The 22,500-nt window shown below is 37.9% G+C and overlaps 1 protein-coding gene across 2 annotated transcripts in view; it reads right to left on the reverse strand.

Annotated features, from left to right (window-relative positions):
• The window catches only part of kremen1 (kringle containing transmembrane protein 1), a 55,718-nt gene extending 33,731 nt beyond the window's left edge, over positions 1–21,987 (reverse strand). Inside the window, exon 1 of one of the 2 annotated variants that reach the window (XM_043240848.1) lies at positions 21,639–21,987. In XM_043240848.1, coding sequence (XP_043096783.1) covers positions 21,639–21,714 — 76 coding nt within the window. In that variant the 5' untranslated portion in view covers positions 21,715–21,987. The remainder of the gene's footprint in view (positions 1–21,638) is intronic. The other variant, XM_043240847.1, reaches the window with a different exon arrangement.
• Positions 21,988–22,500: the final 513 nt, after the last annotated feature.

Here is a 22,500-nt window from a genome sequence, read left to right on the forward strand (position 1 = left end):
GGCCGCGTAGGGAAGCATTGAGCAGACCGGGAAGAACCAGATAAGAAGGTCCATCATCGAGATGAATGGGTAGCCAAAAGCCGGCGTGGGTTGCCGAGCGGCGTTTTTCGTTTGGTTTTTGGGGGGGAAAACGTGACCGTTTGCACTCGTAGGTTCCTGGGGATGAGTTTTCCCGCTCTTAATAGCATCACCTCCACTCCGTCATCAAGCCTCCTCCGATGCCTTTGTTGTGGTTGGATCACAGGCCTTGATGGGAAACAGAGTCTCGGCCGCATGAAAGAGCAAATGGAAAAAGAAAACTATAAAATGCAAGTACATCAACAGAAAAAGAAGCTCGGAACAGGAGGAAGGGAGGAACCGCCCCACAGAGCCAGAAACAAGAGGGTCTTAAAAAAAAAGGATTATGCGCCCTGTTATTATGTGAAAGTTGCTAATTGCTTCCTTATTGAGTTTGCAGATGTGCTCATCTTTGTAAGCAACCGAGTGATCGGTACGCATGTATGAAGAAAAACAATTAATTAATAAATAAATTTGAGAAGCTGAGGACACCAGGGTTCTTCACGGACGCCATTCTCAATTAAACGCGGGAGAAGTGCTGGAGGAGAATGAAAAAGTTAATTATTTGTCGTTAAGAAAAGTTATGCACCTTCGTGTCATTTCAAACTTTCTTTAACTGGCGGAACAAGTGTTAGTGAACGAATCGGAGGCTTTGAATTAGACCCACCACACACTGAATAATAAACACGCATTCAAATGAGCCAAAATAGCCTTTTCTTACTCCTTTTTGAAATACCTGGATATATGAAGAAGCCTAATTTTGTAAGTCTGATTAATAGACCTTTTGGAATCCTTATAAATAATAACAAACAACAGGTGAACATAAAAGTGCTGTGCATGAGTTTTCTAGCAATAGGTAGCTTTAATTTATGTCTGCATTGAAAACAAATTGAACTCCCACAAGTTTAAATTTGTCGTCAAATTTGTAAGTCACATGACACAAGAGAACCAATAGTGATTGACATCACTGGCATCGCATCAAAAATGTTTTTGACAACCGATATAAAACTTAATTATATTATTAGAAATGTTAAATGAAATTATGAATTAATTAAGAATTAAGCATTTTACTAAAATGAGAAAAATGTGAAATAAAAATAAAATACTAGTTATAATTATATATAAATATATTAATAAAAAAAGTAAATGACTGAAACTAAAAACAAATGATCAATCGTGGTTAATATATGCACATTAATATATATGCACATATCAAACACACACACACACATACAGTATATATTTTGAAAATATATATTTATGTATATTTATATGTAAATATTTTCAACATATAAGCAAGACATTTTTATAAATATATATGTATGCTTGTATATATATATATATATATATATATATATATATATATATATATATATATATATATATAAAAGTTAATATTATTTTGGATGCAATTCAGCACTACTGAAAATATAAAAACAAACTAAATTAATAAATACATAGCATGTAAATAACACTAAAATAGCAATACCTTCACATATACCTACAATCAAATTAATTCTATATTATGCTCCACATAGATGTAGTTTGACATGAGGGTAAGTAAATGATTTTGGGGTCACCTAACTATATATATATATATATATATATATATATATATATATATATATATATATATATATATATATATATATATAAAGTATATGCAGCTATATAGCTGTTTAGTTACTTTAAAAAGTCAAATAAATCTATAATGTCACCATCTTGCAGGTAGGGTCTGTGTCTTGATGACTATAATGCTCTGGGAGGGAGGCGAGTAATTCAACAGGACACCGCGCTTCCTTTGGGTCTCGTTCTGTGTCACACTGAATGGAGCGAGGAGACAATAGCAGAGGCTAAAACAATTTCTCACTCCAAGTAGCTTCAGCCGGCCCTGGGCTCGGCTGAGAACGTGGCAGGCCTATGAGACAGGCAGAGAAAATGATTATGTATAAAAGTGACGGTGCCAAACCATCTGCTCATCCGCCACATCATACGAAACACCCACCGAGTCTGTCTGCCTCAGGGGAACCAACCCACAACAACTGGACAAACTTCAACGACAAATAACCACTTTGGGTCTGGATACGGAAGCCTCCCGATTATATTATCAAAAGCAGATCGCATTAAGGGAACATGATTCGAAGAGATGCATGCGTCGTGATGCATCGTGGCTGATATGGCCCTTCCAAGGTGGCTTTGAAATGGGTCACAGAACTGTTCTGACGGGACTTTAAAAAGCCATGCTTAATGCAAATGATTAACTCTAAGTAATGCAATCATGCATGTTTTTGATAAAACAAATAGGCTTATTGGCATCTGCAGCGTATTGGCACAAATACTTGATAGAAGCTGTACATAGTAGCCAGAACTAGGACATTTTGCATGCATTGCAAGAGAAATAAACTACACGTTAAAAATGTAAATAAAAATAGATGAATAAAACGCTATGCTAGTCTTATTAGACATAAGTTCTTAGTTAGCTGATAGGTGTCAGAAAAGGGACTTTTATTTTGACATCCGCTATCTGATAAACATTTAATGCCACTTTGGTGAATCGATCTGCGAGACTTTCTTGTCATAACCTGCATAAAAATACCCCAGTACGTCTACTTTATTCAGAAAAAAAAGTCTATAAAAGGATCACAGAGAAAAAAAATGATAAATCAGTTTATTTATCAAGTGTGAAAACATTTAAAGCCATTCGTTTCTAATCATTTTAGTAAAATAAACAAATTTAAGTGCACAAAGTGACATGCATGTATTTATTATTTTTAACCAAAATAGCGATAAGAGTCAGGCATCCAAATAAGTATTCTGTACAGCGTGACTTCACAGACCTAAATCAAAAGCAGTACAGGGCAACTGCTGAACTACGTTTATCCAGAGCTGATCAGTTCATGACTTAAATAAAAGTAGTTCTCGTTCACGAAAGCCCAAACCTCAGCAGGACGTGCTGTAAGATCGAGCAGGTTCAGAACTGCAGCATCTTCAACCTGGTTGAACCTTCTCTAACCTCTCCATGAGTCTTATACGCTGCACTTTATTCAATCCTGTTGCCTTTAATGGGAAAAGTGAGCAGTGTGTGCTGCCATGTGCTGCTTTTGAAGAGTATAAATAGAATGAGAAACGCCTTAAGGCAGCCAACAATTTTAAGGCAATTTTGCTTGTTGCAACTCCCCTGGAAGGTGAGAATCAATTCAAAAGGCTTTATTAGAAGTTCGAAAGGCATATTACTGGTTTAAAGGGATATTTCACCCAAAAAAGTCACCGTAATGTCTGTGATATCTTCACAAACACCTGAAACTTTGTCCTAGTCGCTCTTTTCCAAAGCCGATGAGTTATATGCATGTTTACATAAATTGCGACTAACAGAAAAATAAAGTCACGCATGTCTGGAATCATTACGAGAGAGTAAATGCTTTCCGACGAACACGAATGTAAACCGCCACAGGAGTTTCTCGGGAAAAAAAGAGAAAAGAATGGACGCATACGAGTTGGCTCCGGCCGATGAATAATAAAGGTCTTGAATGAGCAGTCACTGAGGTTTAGCTGGTTTGCTGGCCAACACACACAAGTGCCTGACACTGTGAAATTGTTATTTCAAGCGTAGACATCCTCTCTTGCAGCGGGAATCCTCCAACGCTACATCTGGGCCCGCGGAGTCCAGCTGGATGAAAACTGTGACAGAATCCACAAGGCTTTGCTGCCATCTTTCATCTTCGCATTCCGTACGGAGAACAAAAGCTTCATGGGCTGCGACGCGAAAGTGGGACCGCAAGAGGTTAAATAAATAGAAGCGGGATTGGCAGACTAACTTAGCGCACGCCACTGACAGCAAAGTAAACATCACAGATGAAAGCAAGGAAAAAGTCCCTCGCAAAAATATATTGTAACATGGTACGGCGATGGAATCACATAATACCATGGTAATGTCATCCAGTATATACCACAGTCCATTTTAATGGCATTTACAACGTACATGTCCAAAAACCTTGCTGTTATAAAATATGTACTGTATTTATGCTGTGTAATGTATTTGTTATGAACAATGAACAATGGGTTTTTTTCCCAAAAAGTAGATTTTACTACATTATTTTATAAAAAAACACTTTTGGATTATTTTAAGGAAAAATATATTTTTCGAGTAAAAGTAAGAAATTAATAGATATAATGATATAATGATATATATAAATTATATATATATAAGTTCTTTGTTTAATTCAGCACGGATTATTTATTATTATTATTATTTATTATTTAATTATAAAATGAAAAGCGACAATACAGTCTATTGTTACAAATGTTGCAAAGATTTCTATTATTATAATTATTTTCAACATTAACGATAATAAGAAATGTTATTAGAGCACCAAATCAGCATATTGGAAAAAAATTTATAAACGCTTCAGAATAATATCTTGTTATTTGTCTATGAAAGTTGCAATAAAGAAAGAGTAGCTGATTGGTCGAGGTCTGAAAGCTCCAAATTAAGATACATCTGAAAAGATAAAGCACAAGTATCAGCAAAGAAAGCGAACAAAACAATCAGTCTATAAAACACGAGATAGCAGAAGAAAAATGAAGAATCTTATTGTCGTTCTTCTCTCCTCAAGAGCCCCAATATTCCCCCCAAATTGAGTTGAGCTTGTGAGGTAACAGCCGGTTTAATTTACATTTCCTTTTGTCATGGAGGGGGTCACAAAGCCAAGGCTCGTAAAATTAACAGCAAAACAAAGAGATAGCGCCTACGCTAGGGTCATGTTCGCTTTCCAAAACTGCTCAAGCCAGCCTTTGAAGTGCAACCCTAACTGCCAAATGAGCCTGCATATAAACACACAACGGGAATCTGAGACATGTGTGGGTTGTGTAAGCCTGTACTAATGTACACTGTACTAATGCGCACCGGAGAGCTAAAGTATGCCGTCGAACTCGTCAGCTTTATCAAAGCTCGTGGATAGCTGCGGTCCTAACGTCCTGAACTGACACCGGTGTTGACTTCCCTTGTATGCGCGCACATCTACGTGAGCAGGATTTTCAAAGCCGTGATAACAAACTCGACTCTCTTAACGCTAAAGCGAGTGGCGGCATGTGGGTGTATTCTTATTGTATGAAAGCACGCTTGAGTAAAACAACTCCTACGAAAGCTAGCATGCAGAGACCTCTGATACAGACAATGTGGCAGTAAAAACATGCAGGAATTAGCCTCTTCCCACAGCATTCCTCCCTTTTCAGCATCATCCTCTGTCTCTGCCTCTTGTTCTCAACATCCATTCACGGAAAGGGTGAAAGAAAGCCGTAGACTGCCGTCATATTGTAGGATTTGTCTGGGAGGACACTAGAGCTCTTTGTTCCCACAGGCCCTCATAACGCTTGTGTCATTTGCACCCTCTCTCTTACATCAAGACCCCTCAACGGAAATCCGCCCACAGATCCTTTATATTTTAAGCGCTATTACCCAAGAAACCCCTTCGTCTGGAGTTCAAGGACAGTTCTAGAACTAGAAGGAAGGTTCTAGAATTATTAGATGTTTTTTTAAATGGTCATATAATTGTTTATTGATGTAACAGTTACCCAAGTACAGGTGGCAATGAATAGCTCAATCAACAAAATCAATGCTTTCTGAAAAAAAAAACGATTCTTTTAAGAATGAAACGATTGTCAGTTTTTAAAGTTCCACCTTTTATGCATTTTTGAAAATGTCCTTTCAGCACGGCTATAAGTGCATGAAAATATCTCGCAACGTTTTAAATCTCGTTTAAAACGCACCGTGTATGAAGTTATTGTCTCTCAAAAGAAAGAGCTGACTCTAAATCATCGAAACGTGTCACTTTTAAAATAAGTCCCAAGCCGTTTCGTGTTGACGTCAACGTGAAGCATTAGCATATTGCCTGGCCACTGGTATTTTTGCGTTGGTCTGACTGAAAATGCTAATTCATTCTTTGCCACTAGGTGCTGCTTTTGGAGCATTAAAATCTCACAAACACTGGAGGGATTTGGAAAAATGTATCCCTGAACGAATCGTTTGGTTGTTGAACAAATAAAGTAAAAAATACATGCATATTAACATGTTTCTGACCTTACATGAATGCTAACCTGTTGTTTGAGACTCCCAAAACCAAAATATGAACCTTTCATAACCCATAATAGGATCACTTAAAGTGTGAATCACTGAATAATTGACTCTTTATAATTATATTGCGTTATGACCTCTAAACACTTTTACAATAATACATGATTTGTCATCTTTTCAGCATTTTGATGTGCATCGCTAAGCTCCATATGTATGGTTTTTCAAATGTAAACTTGCTTGAAAGCCCACCCGGTAAAGCACTGCACAAATGAGCGCGAGTCCTGTGAAACACAGGTCATTGTAAAAGAGTTTAAAGACTTGTAGAAGCAAACTAATATGCAATAGCTGCTTCAGCAAATGCCTTTTATCCCAGGTTTGCTTCGACATCAGACTAGTTTAGGGCAAGGTTTGCTGCGGTACATTATTGACAAAACTGATATGTACAACAACCATAATAATGTTTATCTGTTCTAAATAAAACTGAACTGGAGATTTGACTTTGTATATAATTTTTTAATAGCTTTCCAGTGAGCCTGGGTTGACAATAAAATTTGCATTATGTTTACATAGCATCGTATATTTAAAAGATTAAAGGCAATGGGAATTTTCATGACTTATGTGTAAAACACAGGCTACAACTCCAACTCTGCCCTTCTGCGCAGCATTACAACACCCACGTGGCCCTTAAAACATTTAGAGCATGATTTACAACGGGGTGAAGCATATGTTTAAGCTGTTAGCAAGAGAGAAAACAACTGAGCCGATCAATAATCAGTGCTGTCAGCTACAGTATAGATTCTGCTTAAACTCCCAGACTCAATAGACGGAAAAGATCGTCCGCCAATGTTCTCTGGCAAAGCACGAACAGCCAAAACTGGGTTATCAGACCAAGGTTTTATGCATAATTCAAATCGGGACGGTGTCGAATCAGAATCGGTTAACTTTGAGAAATGAGACATGACTATGTTACCGCATCTCTACCTCTGACGGGAGTTATAGAAACCCAAGACTTTCTTTCGCACAGGCTTTCTGGCCAGAGCAGAGCAAAGCCGGATCAAAGTTTGGATCCACTTGCCTGCAACACCTCAAAGACCTGTGTTGTATTTTATTACACATGCACACATGAACTCACACCTGTTTCGGATCGCCCTGTTTTTGCTCAGGTTTATTGGTATGGGAAGAATGTTAATTATATGTGGTTTTAGGCAGGCAGACATGTGTCGGGTGCATTGAAGGGCATGTGTGTGCAACGTTAGACCCTCTGATACTGAGAAACAGTGATTACAGGCCACACCGCAGCACAGTTTCTGTCTCATGTTACTTTAGGCCAAACAAGCCCAATTCAAAACACAGAAATACTGCAGAGCAGCGCTGTTTTAAGCGTTTCCATGTCTGTGTTTTCGGTAACTGTCTTCAAAGAACATGTACATATAATCAATGGTTAAATCAATCAAGGGTATATAAACATACGTATGCTTCATTCCTTCCCTAAACTCCACACTTTTGTCCAAGAGAATTTGAGCTTGAGTCAAGTCTATGAATTACAGGCAACAGGCCACACCTGTCTATCTAACTTTGATAAATACCACTGCACTGAACGATTTTACCACTGTTTTTGCATGCCACTCTACAAGTTGATTCAAAAATGCAATTACACCACCAAAAAAAGAGAGAGAAAAACATTTCGTAGCATAACAGCACTAAAATTGTACCGTGTCTGTAACGTCATGGAATTAGGGTCGGGGGAATATGCAGAAATTGGTGCGATTTTAGACATTAATCTGCATTCAAGCTCAATGGAGAAAAAAAGAGGTCTCAAGATGTAGCTTTTAAAAAAGTTGAATATATTTGGCATCCGAATTAACGTCTCGGAGAGAGTTTTGGCACGACAGCCTACTTTTGCTACCAATAAAATGCTAAAACATTCTCTGAAAAGTTGTGCCCTTAAAATTCATCTGCTTTAAAACATCCAAAAAAAAGCAAAAATCTAGAAAATAAGCAGGCCTAGTTAACCCTCCTGACCCAATTCTAATATTAAAATTAGCACAAGCCTCCATTTATAGCACAAGTTGAACTCCATCCAGGATTCCATTCTTTAATCTTGCTAATTAGCCATAATTAACATTAACAAAGAGTTTTTAAACATAAAAGAGATAAGTACATGATGACAGCAACTAAGAATGGGGGTTTTTTGGGCACTGAGGTTTTCAATTGATGCAACGTGTTCCTGAAAACGTTATATAATGTGAGAACAAAAGGGAGACAAAAAGAGCACATTATAAAATTTAGAACGATGAACCAAATGAAATGTGTGCAAATTAATTTCTTTCTTGGTAGCGCTGCCTGCAGTGAACCTAAAGCCAATGTCAAACCTATGAAGTGTTTTACTTGCTCCACTGAAGCTCCAATTAAACATGGAGCGGGGAGGTTTGGAGGGGAAATACTTCATTTTATTTTATTCCATTTTAATTTTCGAACATGTCTGAAAATCGCTCCCAGCCATGTGTTTTCATTAAAACTAATTACAGTGAATGTTGTGTGGGACTGATTCACTTTGCAAAAAGGAAGACGAGCGGTTACCACACACGGCAGGTACAGGCAATGCCCAAAAAAGCTCAATAATCTCACGCCTTTTCGCCTTTTCCCTCAGGAGAGAGTCAGCGCATGCATGCGTGTCGCACAAACATCCACCATCTGTGACCGATGTTTCATGCAAGCTTTAAAGTAAGAGTCCCTCTAAGAGCTGCTCTGAGAGCAATTATGAGGCTACAGCTACTTAGCAGATGCTTTTATCCAAAAAGTTAAGGATTGAAACAATAAATTATAAACAAAAAGAGATTTTTGCAAGAAAATATGAGTGGTACTCGCCTCATCTCAAAGTTGCCAGGGTGTTGCTACGAGGTTCCTTCAGGGTTTTAAGTGACTGAGTGGATTTTAATGGACTGCTTGAGAGCTGCTTCAAAGTTAGTTGAGGGCTTAAGTCAAAAGAGTTCAACCCACAAAATGTCTGATATTATGGTCAATAAACATCAATAAAGGCTCAGGTCAAAGGTCATTCAAGGACTGGAGCAAAGAATAGTGGAATTATATTACAATATTTAAAATCCCTTCCCAAAGAAAAAAAAAATAAAATAAATAATAATAAAAAAAAAAAAAAAAAAAAAATATATATATATATATATATATATATATATATTTTTTTTTTTATAAATAAAAATAATATAAATTATATTATATATATATTATTTGGTTGTAATACATGAAGAGTTCAAAATATGGAACATTAAGATATAATGGTACAAAAAAAGAAAGAATGACAATATGACTATCTCACAAGTGAAAACTGGTCATTTGGACAAATAGCTAATATTTGGAAAGGTTAACATCAAATAGCTAATAATAACATTAATTCAAGTAAATCATTTATTTGGCAAAATGTTTGGGAATCCCAGCTATCTAACACTATATGTCAGTATCCTTCTTTACGCGACATATCTGATTCAACCGTTGAAATTCTTGCAGACAAGTCAGCATTGTTCATTTCTTTTCACCTTTGTCCCTGCTCTTTCTTTTTTGTTAGATAGCTGGTCTGATATCGGTATCATTCTCAGTTACTCCATATCAGGTGGGCTTTCTCTGCAATCCCTCGCTTAAGAAACGCGTTATGAAACGCGCCTTTCGCGATCTGAAACAAAACAAAAGCTGCCAGACGAGACAGAAAGCCATCAACATCTTGCTTTCTCCCGCTGCCGACAGTAAAACCTGCTCAAAGATACGAGGAAAAAAACAAAAGAGCTGAGAAACAGATGGAACGGCGAGAGAGAGAGAGAGAGAGAGAGACAGAGAGAGAGAGAGAGAGAGAGAGAGAGAGACAGAGAGACAGAGAGAGAGAGAGAGAGAGAGAGAGAGAGAGAGAGAGAGAGAGAGAGAGAGAGAGAGAGAGAGAGAGAGAGAGAGAGAGAGAGAGAGAGAGAGAGAGAGAGAGAGAGAGAGAGAGAGAGAGAGAGAGAGAGAGAGAGAGAGAGAGAGAGAGAGAGAGACAGAGAGAGAGAGAGAGAGAGAGAGAGAGAGAGAGAGAGAGAGAGAGAGAGAGAGAGAGAGAGAGAGAGAGAGAGAGAGAGAGAGAGAGAGAGAGAGAGAGAGAGAGAGAGAGAGAGAGAGAGAGAGAGAGAGAGAGAGAGAGAGAGAGAGAGAGAGAGAGAGAGAGAGAGAGAGAGAGAGAGAGAGAGAGAGAGAGAGAGAGAGAGAGAGAGAGAGAGAGAGAGAGAGACAGAGAGAGAGAGAGAGAGAGAGAGAGAGAGAGAGAGAGAGAGAGAGAGAGAGAGAGAGAGAGAGAGAGAGAGAGAGAGAGAGAGAGAGAGAGAGAGAGAGAGAGAGAGAGAGAGAGAGAGAGAGAGAGAGAGAGAGAGAGAGAGAGAGAGAGAGAGAGAGAGAGAGAGAGAGAGAGAGAGAGAGAGAGAGAGAGAGAGAGAGAGAGAGAGAGAGACAGAGAGACAGAGAGAGAGAGAGAGAGAGAGAGAGAGAGAGAGAGAGAGAGAGAGAGAGAGAGAGACAGAAGGCGTGAGAAAGAAAGTCCAGGGCATCCCTGTTGTCCTTTCTGAGAAAGGGATCGCTTTCATGGATCTATTGAGGCCTCAGAGATCCAGTTACGTGGCACTAAGAGTGACCTGCTCGAATTGGACCTGAGGAAGCATTCTATGAGTCCTCTGTTGAATAGGCCTCATTCATCTCTAATACGGAGAAAAGAGACTACGCCAGCTTTGAGATAAGATAACCAGCCATTGAACCCCGCCGATTCCAAACGCTTGCAGAAAAGAGACAAACAAGAGTTAAAATAAAGCCAGCGAAATGCCCAACTCAAGTATTAAAGTGAGAGTTCACCCAAAAGTCATTTACTCACAAGCCATCTTTAGTGTATCTGGAAATATCACAGTAGAGATGCGGCATGAGGGCAACGTTTTTTGGACTAGCTCTGAGACATCCTGCGTTTTTTACTCTTTTTATGTCTACAGTGAAAGTCAAACAAAAGTGGGACCTCGTTCGTTTTCATTACACTTCAGAATACTTTCCTCTGTGTTCCACAGAAAACCGTACAGATCTGGGTCGGCAAACGAAGACAGTTTATTCATGTTTTCGTCTATATAATGAACCTCAACCTCGTTCGTCATACCGCGAAAGCATTTCTGGGTGAGTAAATCACGATAAAGCTTTTGTTTCTGGGTAAACCACGCCTTTAAATCAAAAGGTCACGACACGAAGTTTCCGAGATGAATAAAATAGCTTAAATCTCATTTAATTGTAAGTTCGCCTGAACTGCAAAACACAAAGTTATTTCATCCCCGCCACAAGCATCTGACCCTCCACAATGCTCTTCCTGTTGTTCCATGTCGCAGTTTCCCTCGAAAAGAGAAAAGGGAAGGTGACAATTTGCTTCGTTGCCACAAAAGTCTTTCTGGGCTCTCGAGCAAGTGAATTTCGGGGAAGGACCGGCCCGACGGTTTTATTTTTTGCCTTCTTCTTCTTCCTTCGGAGCTCTCTGGCCAGTGGCGGAGAACCAAAGTCAACGTTCGCATAAAAGTGAGGAAGTTCACAGGACAGGTCACGTCTCCCTCCGTGGCAATTCAATATCCTACCATTATGATATTGGTCACGGCTTTTGAAATCATAGCTGCACGAAACACCACATAAGTACACGTTTGCTTGTTTGAAAGGGTTCGGATTTGGTCTTCAGAGATGTGGGAACGTTAGAGGACTTCCTTCAGATAATGGGCAGTTTCCACAAAGTCGACTACAATCGGTAGCATCTCGCGGAGAGGCTGCGGACAGCGCTGCCGCATTTTAAGCGTTCCGGACAAAGCTTAAAAGCCCCCTCCCACCCCAAAGTCTTTCAAAGCGTCATCTAATCTCGTTCTCCCCTAGAGAGAGAACTGGAACAAGCCATCACAAAATAAAAAAAAGAAGAATCAGCAAAAGATAAGAAGAACTCCAGGCAGCTTTTGCATGCCGGTGGCGCCTTTGTTTGTTTTAGCTCTTCAGCTTATTTCCCATTGAATGCAATTTAGTCCTACAGACCAATAGCATCATCTCACACAATTTTCATACGCTTTTTTGCATGTTTCCTCGAGCGCCAGCCGGGCACTCCCTATGCAAATGGCCACAATTTCGATTATAAAGCAATCGTTTGCCTCTCCTATATGAATTCGGTGCACACTTTCTTTTTTTTTTTAACTCTGTTTAGTCGAAGTGAACGTGAAAGAGCGAGAGAGGAAGAGTGTGGGGCAATTCCGATTGAATACGACAAGCTCTGTCTCCGGGCGTTTGCAAATGTCAAAGAGAAGCTTGCGAAGCTAGCGAAGCTCGTACAAGCGTAACGGTTTTCGGCCTCGACCTGCAGAGATGCGTGTGAAAAAGGAGGACAGTGACAGGGAGAAGAAGAGAGCTGCAGTCATAATGAAGGGAAACACTCCTCTTATGCGGAGCGTCCTGTGTTACAAAGTCCTTTCAGACTCTAAAGACGTGACGTTTGGTTAGATTCAGCTTCCATTCGTTTCGGTTATAGTTCTCGGCATTTCTAAAGTGAATACAGTTACAGGTGTTTTGACAGTATATTAAAGCAATAAACCACCGGTGCATTGAAAATCCACCTTGAAAATAAATAAATAAATAATATGCACAGGCCTGATAGCAGCAGTAAATAAAAAATAATTTAATACATAACCATTTCTCAATTTTAATAAATACATTATATCAATAAACAATGGTTTATATATTAAATACAATTTTTATATATTAGATAATATTTAAGTACTATAATCAAATTCATATTACTGAGAATTACTGACATAATAAATATATAAAATTGTTAATGTGTTAAATTAAATTTAATTATATCTTGTTTATGTGTTAAATGATATTTCCTTTTTATGAGTGGAAAATTGTGGAAAGTTTGTATTTTTATATTTTAACTGATAATTAATTATTATATCACTGAGGAATGGTTAGTAGTTCATTAGTGGATAAATATAATTTATAATATCAACAAATATGATATATAATAATCACATTTAAGTATCGTACATTGTTGTCACATATATATAAGTCAATTGTTTCATCCCTAAATATGATTGCAAGATGTTTTATCACTGATAATAATAAAAATACAATATGTTGAGTTATTGTTACATAATACATGAGTACTGTGTTTATGTGTGTGTGTGTATATATATATATATATATATATATAGATATAGATATAGATATATAGATAGATAGATATGCACACATACTTATATTTCTATATTTATATTTTATATATATTTAATATATAAACAGCATTTTCTTAAATATATGCACACACACACATATTATACATACATATATGTGCATATATATATATTTATATATATATATATATATATATATATATATATATATATACACACAACTAATTATACTAAATGATACTTATTATTAAGTCAATAAAAATACCATAAATCCATCAAAAGAGGTAAGAGTTGTCTCTGTGTGCGTGAATAAAGAGGCATAAATCCAGACAGTTCCTGACACGAGTGCAGCCGCCTGACAGCTTAATGTTCCGCTCTCTTCCACTGCTCCTCTGAATTAGACAGAGCTGATATGACAAACCTAACCGAGGCGTCGCTCTCCTTACATCCCTTTCTCCCTCACCCCGCTCTTCTCACAGCTATCGCTCCTGTCAGGCTTTATCAGCTCGTTCAAAGTCGGACAGAAGTTGCTCACTCTGCCACTGCAGGCACTGAGCGATCACACCTGACAGACGCGTTCAGGACAGATGACGAGTGATAGTACGGATCAGACGAATGTAAGCCAGCATGACACGTCTCGAAGAAAGCAATCACATGCATAATCGAAAACACATGTACCATGTGTCTCAATGTGCTAATGTGACGTCCTCAATGGTAAACGTATGCTTGTCCCTCGAGGATGTCTTCTCTTATTTACTTCTCCTAATCATAGATCATAGTCTGGATTATTTTTTTGCGGTAATTGTCTCATGGTGACATTTTCCTGTGTCTCCAGATCAATTAGTCATACTTGTCGTTCAAACATCTACACAATTCTACGAATAAATCCATTTTAAATTAAATTAAATTAAATTAAATTAAATTAAATTAAATTAAATTAAATTAAATTAAATTAAATTAAATTAAATTTGACTGAATTCTATATATAATTTTTATATAAATAAATAAATCCATTTAAAATTAAATTAAATTTAATTTAATTTAAATGGACTGAATTCTATATATAATTTTTAATGTAAATAAATAAATCCATTTAAAATTAAATTAAATTAATTAAATAATTAAATTAAAATTGACTGAATTCTATATATAAAAATTTTATATAAATAAATAAATCCATTTAAAATTCAATTAAATTGGTAAATGGTAATTTAATTTAATTTAATTTAATTTAATTTAATTTAATTTAATTTAATTTAATTTAATTTTTACAAAAAAGTCTCTTTACTCCCAAAGGCCTGTAAAATCTGTAAAATGCAGTAAAAAGGCAAAATTTTACAATACTATTTCTTACGATCTCAATTTCACATTGAATTGAATATGTTACTTGCCGCTTCCGTGAAATTTACCAACAATTATGAGTTTGTTTATTTATTTATTTTTACCTTTTTTGTGGTAAATTTGTTTATTTGATGACTAAAGGACACAAATAGCTTCTACAGAGCATTTTAAAAAATAGTTCCAACCTGTATGAATGTCTTTGTCTTACCAAACACAAAGGAGGATATTCTGAAGAAAATTTATAACCAGGCTGTTTTGAGTCACCATTGACTTCCATTTTTTTTTTTCTATTATGGAAGTCAATATTGACCCAAAACAGCCGTTTTTTGGGGTCTTCTTCCTTTGTGTTCGGCAGATTTGGAACTACTTGAGGGTGATGACAGGATTTTCATTTGATGGTTTTAAGAGAAGTTTTTACATTGACTGCCTACTGCTCACAACTACTAAAGCTACAAAGAGGAAAATGCTCACTAATCAAGCTAATTAACGGCCTGACGACCGGTCGATCATCCTGACCTATCTCTACGGCGACAGCAGATAGATATAGCTGACTTTTTGACCCGTACAGACTCCACGGGGCGCCAATCAGAGGTCAACAGGAAGTGGTGAGTGGATGGCATGGGCTGATCCATCCTGAGCCAAAACAAATGGCCGCAGACAGAAAACGGCAGCATGGGAGGCGGCTGAGGCATTCTCTCTCCCGCCAGCTTTCTACGAAGCACATTCCAAATTCGTGTGTTTATAAATATGGATATTTTTCTAAACGAGACATCTGACATATCTCAGCACGTTGGACACCGTGATGGCGGTTAAGCAGATCTCAATCTCTCTCCCGCCGTCTGTCTCTCTCGCCTCTCACTGACCTTTGCATACTTCTGAGAAAATAACAGTGGCAGATATAGCAAAAATTGCTGCGTGGAGCGCAGCGGAAAAACAAAAAATGCTGATTTGCCTTTTGCCCTCAATGCAAACGTTAAACGCGATAAGGGTGTCTCGGGGGCGTCTTTAAAACACTGCCATTAGGCTTGTGTTCGGTGTCTGTAGACAGCCTCTGAAGGGAATGATTTGTGCAGTGGTCAGCGGATGAACTGCTTTGAACAGGTCTGAGCAGGCATCAGGTACAGAACAGAAGCTCCTAACTATCCACAGGTCAACTAAGACTTGACCTTTGACCCTTGGTGTAACATCAAACAAAATGAGAAGGACACAGATGACCGCCATAAATCACTGTAGGACTGCGATGAAACAAAAGAGCGTTTGATTTAGTGAATTCATTCGGAAGGCTCTGAATCAATGAAACGATTCATAAATGAATCAATTCAGGTATGTAATTAGATAAACATTTTAAGTTTATTTTATTATTGTTTCAGAATTAAAGTTCTTACGCTCCCAAAGGCCACGTTTATTTAAAACAGTACATTTATTTATTACAAACCTTACCTATATTCATATATTTTCATATTTAATTTATTCCTTGAATTTTCTTTAATATGCACAATTTGGCTTTTTCTGTCATTTTCAAAGTCGTTAAAAACAATTTTCCAGTTTTCTTTGATTCACAGAATGCTCAAAAGAGCAGTATTTATTAGAAAGGCCAATCTTTCGTGCCAATTATAAATGTCTTTATCAATTTGACACACACTTGCGGAAACAAACCCCATTTAAATAAGTATTTACCTTTTTTTGCATTTAATTAAATGCATATTTTCAGTTTAAATTCCTCTATTATATTTTATATATACACTTTTACACTGCGTATATCATTCTCCATTCTCTTTAAAACGACTGTCAGAGTGCACCAGAGCTTGGATGATGATTTCATGTCGGTAGAAGCGGTTGAGAAACGTTTGAGTTCGTTTAGCCTCTTTTGGCGCCTCGCACATCCCAGCCCAACTTGGCACTCAGGTATCGTCATTAACACATGACGTGTTGTCCGCTTATTTTCTGCTTAGTTTCCCATAGAAACAGAGTCAGAAACGGGGCTTGACAGAAGCGACCACAGGCTGTGTCTCTGTCCAGAGGAGAAGCCTGTATACTGTGTCACTTTTGGTTACAGAGGCATCTTTGTGTTCCATGTTCCTCGGTGGTTGGTTCTGGATCGGATCAGCTGGGTGGGTAATTACAGCCTGTTGTGTGTAAATGTGAGGATATGCTGGCAGGAAATGGGTGGAAGGATTTCTGGGAAATGTAGGGACCAAAGGAATGCCAGTGCCCTCTGAAACGACGGTCTCTGATGTGGGTATTTCTGTTGCTAAATTAGAAGAAGCACTCTCAGCTAACCACCTCTGCACCACAGATACACAGAAAGATATGTGCGTGGACACATGGTCCGTGGTTAGGCTTTACGAGGGCCACTGTATTGATTCGCTTTATTTATGTCAGAAATATGTATTGTAGCCGAACCGAACCAAAGTCGCAGATTTTAGATAACCGTTAGCTGCTAAAAAATATTTGCAACAAAAAAAAGAAAATTCTCCTATGCTCAGCATTTATTTGATAAAGTTTTTTTTAAAGATTTTTGTAATTTTAGGTTTTTTTTGCCTGTTGAAAATATTCTAAAAATATATATTTTTGTAGTTAGGCAAGAGTGTATATGATTATATGGTTTGCTTTTTATTTTAATTTATTTAATTTAGTTTTATTTAATTTATTTATTTATTTTACTATTTTATTTTATTATATTTAGTTTTATTTATTTTATTTTATTATTTTATTTTTATTATTTTATTTTATTTCATTTTTATTTTATTTAGTTTTATTTTATTTATTATTTATTTATTTTACTATTTTATTTTATTTTATTATTTAGTTTTATTTAATTTTTATTTAATTTTTATTTAATTTTTAATTTAATTTAATTTAATTTAATTTAATTTAATTTAATTTTTATTTTATTTTATTTTATTTTATTTTTCAGGGTTATAAATTAAACCAAAAATAAATAAATGAAAAAACATTTCTTAGTACATTGGCAAATATTATTTTCTTAATTTATGTTTTATGCTTAAAACAAGAAAAAAACTACTTCCCTACACATTTTTGTGACACAATAAAAAAAATCTAATTTTGCTTCTCAAGTCAACATATCTTGTTTTAACAATATGTCGATTTTTATTTTTTTACAAACATAATTTTCTATAGCATTTATTTTACAGTATCAGACAGTTAATACAAAGAGGACAAAAGCTACACTACTAATGTAAGCTGGTGTACAAGACTAGACATACAATTTAAAATGTTTTCACACACACACACACACACACACACACACACACACACACACACACACACATATATACATTAAAGCAAACATGCCACGACAAGCAAGTTTCACAGGAAAAACTAGTCAAGGCTTCAAAATGTTCTTGACAGCATTTTTGTGGATAAACAAAAGCAAGAAAAAACCTTTAATCCCCCCCCAAAAAATTAAATTAAATCATACATTCACAGCCTTGAAATAATAGCCATGAACTCCAAAAGGTCAATGCAGCAGTACTTTTTAAACAAGTCTGCATAAAAAGAAAAAGAGGAAGCGGTTAAATGGATGCAGAAAAAGCACAAAAGTTCTTCCCCTGCCCACGTTTCCGACCACCTGGCTACTGTTTCCCTCCCAAACCATGCTTCACTGTCAGAGCGGCTTTCAGTGAAGACACAAGACAAAGCACAGGCGCTTCACTCCAAACAGCCCTGGCACGAAAAAGAGGAGGAGAACAAGAGGGAGAGACAAAGATCGAGGGAGAATAAAGACGGAGGACAGAGCCGGCCAGGAACGGCAAGGAGAGAGACAGACACTAACGCAATACGCCAACAGATCTTTCTTTAACACCTTCAGTAATGGCAGCACCGCGTGGCTTTATCAGGCTTTCACCGACTGACAGCTGTGTAGACCACGACCGAGACTTCCTGTGCGGCTCGGACCAGTGTTTCGAAGCCGGATCTTCTGTAGGATCTTCCCTTTTTTTTTCGAGACGAGATGAAATTCAGTCGGAGAGTTACACTAAGTGTCTGCAGATGAGGCGCTGATTCAGTCTCAGAAACAGAAGTAACTCTAAACGGCGCAGATTATGATCGCAGATCTCATTTTAGATAACTCCGCGCTAATTTCTGATGATTGGCCGGGACCAGCGAGCCACATGGTGCTCGCTTCTCCTTTTGAAGCCAGATGAGGGACGAAACTATTACGACAGACGAGGCACGACACGGATTTAATAACTTAAGCAGAATTGCTGACGCTTTGAAGTCTTCGCTTTGCCCTTCGGCTACGACCATTCCGTTCATTTTCACAATAGGCACGTTTTGTTTTCGCAGCAAAACAAGCGTCGCCAGGTCCGCTGTTGAGTGCAAAAATACGGGAGGGGAGAAAAACACGGCATCAAATTCAGCATAAATGAGAACTAAGGGAGCTACTCAATACCTAAATACGCTTTACATGAAACGGGCTCCTGTCCGGACACTGCTTCTTCCCAAAGCCCGTGAATAATTCTCTGTTCATTTCATACATCAGTCAATACAAACGTGGTCAAGAGATATATTTAAAGTAAGAGTTCACCCGAAAATGATCAGTATGATCAGCATTGCATCACTGCAGTGAATGGGTGCCGTCGGAATGAGAGTCTAAACAGCTGGTAAAAACATCACTATAACATCTTAACAGTTCGACTGAATCGACTGTGGATTATTGTGATGTTTTCATCAGCTACTTCAGCTCTCATTCTGACGGCACCCGTTCACTGCAGAGCATCCATCGCAGAGCAAGCGAATCTCTCCAAACTCTCCAACTCTTTTTTTCATCGACTTGGATAGAGGGTATCCCTGAGGGTTTGGGGTGAACCGTTTGCTTTAAAAGCAAAGCGGCAGATGCTTCGATTGCATGCGACATGCAGTAAAAAGCTGCAAATTGAGGGTTTTCTGAGGACAGCAATAATGCATTTCTCTCCGTCAATGAAAACCCACAGATGCCACGCTGTTCAAATGCCTCGCACCTCTCAATCATTTCATCCGCAAGCCTTATCACACACGGGCGTGAGCAACAGAATGCCTTTCACTCATCAAATATCAGCAAGGAGAAAATCATAAATGCACTTCAGCAGAGCAGGTACACGAACACGTGGACTTCATATATAATTCATGCAACTAATCGAACTAATATTCACGAATTGGAGAATGCAAATTGTCACCGTGACTCAAGGAATAGGAAGCATGCAGCGAGTGACTTCGCTAAATAATGCTTTACTGCAATATATTCAAACTTCTGGGTGGACGGACATGTTTCAACACGCCTCATTAATTACCACAGCGCTAAATTAGCCATAAACCTGTTCAATTCGGCCACAAAATGGCAGGAAAAGAGGAATAAGTCACCCAAAAGCCTGAGTAATTATTATGAATGTGTTCTGAAAAGCAGCTTTAAATACGTTGCTAATGCATAGGTGTATTATAGCCAGCAGTGCTTAGCATCGCCCAGATAGCCTAACCTGTCATTTGAATCAAAGGCTATAATTAAACAAAAAAAATTAAAAGAGAGCGTAGGGGATTTGCTTCTGAAACTTGAAACACAACACAAATTACAGCTTGCGGAGCACTCCCATTATAATCAATGCAAGCAGCATTTCAGTCAAGTCAGCTTCACTGACTACAGGGTCGACTTTTTCAATTAGAGGCCTTTATAACCACCTGAATCTAGCCAAACGACGGATTGAAACTATATGTTCGCATTAACCTTAGTTAGCATGTGCGACGGTAGCAAATTTTCGTATTTGATAGATTCCACAGGTTAGCAGTCATTACGTTTAATAAAAGCCGAGTTTCTTCAAGCGTGCGACAACAACGACTACATAAAGAGATCGAATGACTACATTTCTCGTTCTAAAGGATGCCACACACGTCGATTGTCATGATTTCATCCACAGACCTGGAGGAAAACACGTTGAGCTTGCCTTCTGTTCATTTGGCAAGACGTTGGCTTTACGTGGTCGTTGCTAAACATTTTGCATAGATACATTCACTGTGCCTGATGGTGTCTGGATTTACGGCGCAGCTAAAAGCTTTAAGCTCACCTCAAAGTAGGCACAGCCTACCTGAAAGACAAAATTTGATTGCATTGGTGGTTTCCGAAGCGAGCTTTCAGACGCTGCGTCTCGAAAACATGTAAAGCACAAGCAGATTGAGAAAAGCAACAGACATCCAGTGCAGAACATGAACGGCAGATAATAAAATCTGTCAATAAGAGGTTATTTTTTTTTTCCTTTGTAATCCCAAGAGCAGTTTAATTAGTCAACGATGACACAAAGAGATCCCTTACAGCTATTTACAATGGTAACAATAGTTTCTGCCAAAACAGCACTGTTACTGTGGTTCTTGCTAGTGAAAATAAAACTGTGTGTTAACCTGTGGTTATCGCTCGCCGTTCTGCCATTAAAACAAGATATCGAAAGTTTCCTATTCTCTTTGAATGAGATACTCTGTTGGGGTTTTGCAACTAACACTGTCTTAACTGCTATTTATTTTAGTTGCATGTATCAATATGCTATATATTAAGCATATATAGACCTATATATTAATGTCTTGCTCTAAATCAATATCAGTTGTATCTTTAAAGTCTTTAAAAGCAAGCACGAGTGTTATCCAAGTCACGCGTAATTGCAGATACATCATATTTAATACACTTACACCAAAACCCACTTGATGATTCTAAATACCCGGATAAGTAAGTAGCACCCATAGTTTAAATAACTAAAAAGTTTAAAAACGGCTCTTACTGAAGAATACAGCGTTCAAAGAGAGTTTAGCGGCTTAATGGTTTAGCGCGGAACGCATTGGTCAGAGAGAGAAGTGACAGAACGCGCTGCTCATCTCGGGACAATGCGCGGAAAAAAACGTCTCATAAACGACCCGCTACAGCCAGCAGGACGCGCAGAAGTCACAGCCCGAAGGAGTCGAGGACTAACCCGTGTGGAACTGCTCCGAAGCCGACGCGCCGAGACAGGCGGCGAGGAGCAGAGCCGCGGCTCTCCACGAGTCCATCGCTCTTCCGTGGCGGGCTGTGAGGGATCTGGACACCTTCTCTTCCTCTCTCTCCTCGCAGGTGAAGCGTTCCGAGTCCGGTCTGGTGCGGCGAGCAAGACGAGTGTCGGCGAATCGCGCGGCGCGTCTGCGTTAAGAGCGTCTCGACTTTCTGGGCAGATCAGCGCTGCCCCCAGACACTCACGCTCAAGACAGATAGCAGAAAAACTAGGGATCCTATTTCAAACCATGTGACAGGAAATCGGGGCAATAGATTCAACCTGCCCCGTGCGTGGGGGCATATACCTGTTGCGCGCTGTGGGCTGGACGCGGATCTAATAGCTGCGAGCCACAGACTGCACACAGAGTTAAGAAAATAAACCAAAGAGTTTGAAAGCGCTGTTGTTTCCACTGACGAACACTTTCTGTGGATGGATAGATAGATAGATAGATAGATAGATAGATAGATAGATAGATAGATAGATAGATAGATAGATAGATAGATAGACAGAATACAGGTCAGTTAAATATACATTTTAAGTATATAGCTAGAAAAAAAATTATATATTAAAAATAAACGATTAATTATTCATAAATAATAATAAAAAAAATATTGCTTGTGCATTTAAAGACTTGATTGTGCAATTGTGACATTTTAGATTTTTTGTAAAATTTTTATTAATTTTATTAATTGCATTAAATACTGTCTAGACTATAGACCCATTCCATATAAAATAATATTGGATTTAACATCAAGATTTGACATCTGTTTTCCTTTAAACTACTCTTTGAAATATTTTGTCTATC

This window comes from Puntigrus tetrazona, chromosome 5 (genome assembly GCF_018831695.1).
Source record: "Puntigrus tetrazona isolate hp1 chromosome 5, ASM1883169v1, whole genome shotgun sequence".
NCBI lineage: Eukaryota > Metazoa > Chordata > Actinopteri > Cypriniformes > Cyprinidae > Puntigrus > Puntigrus tetrazona.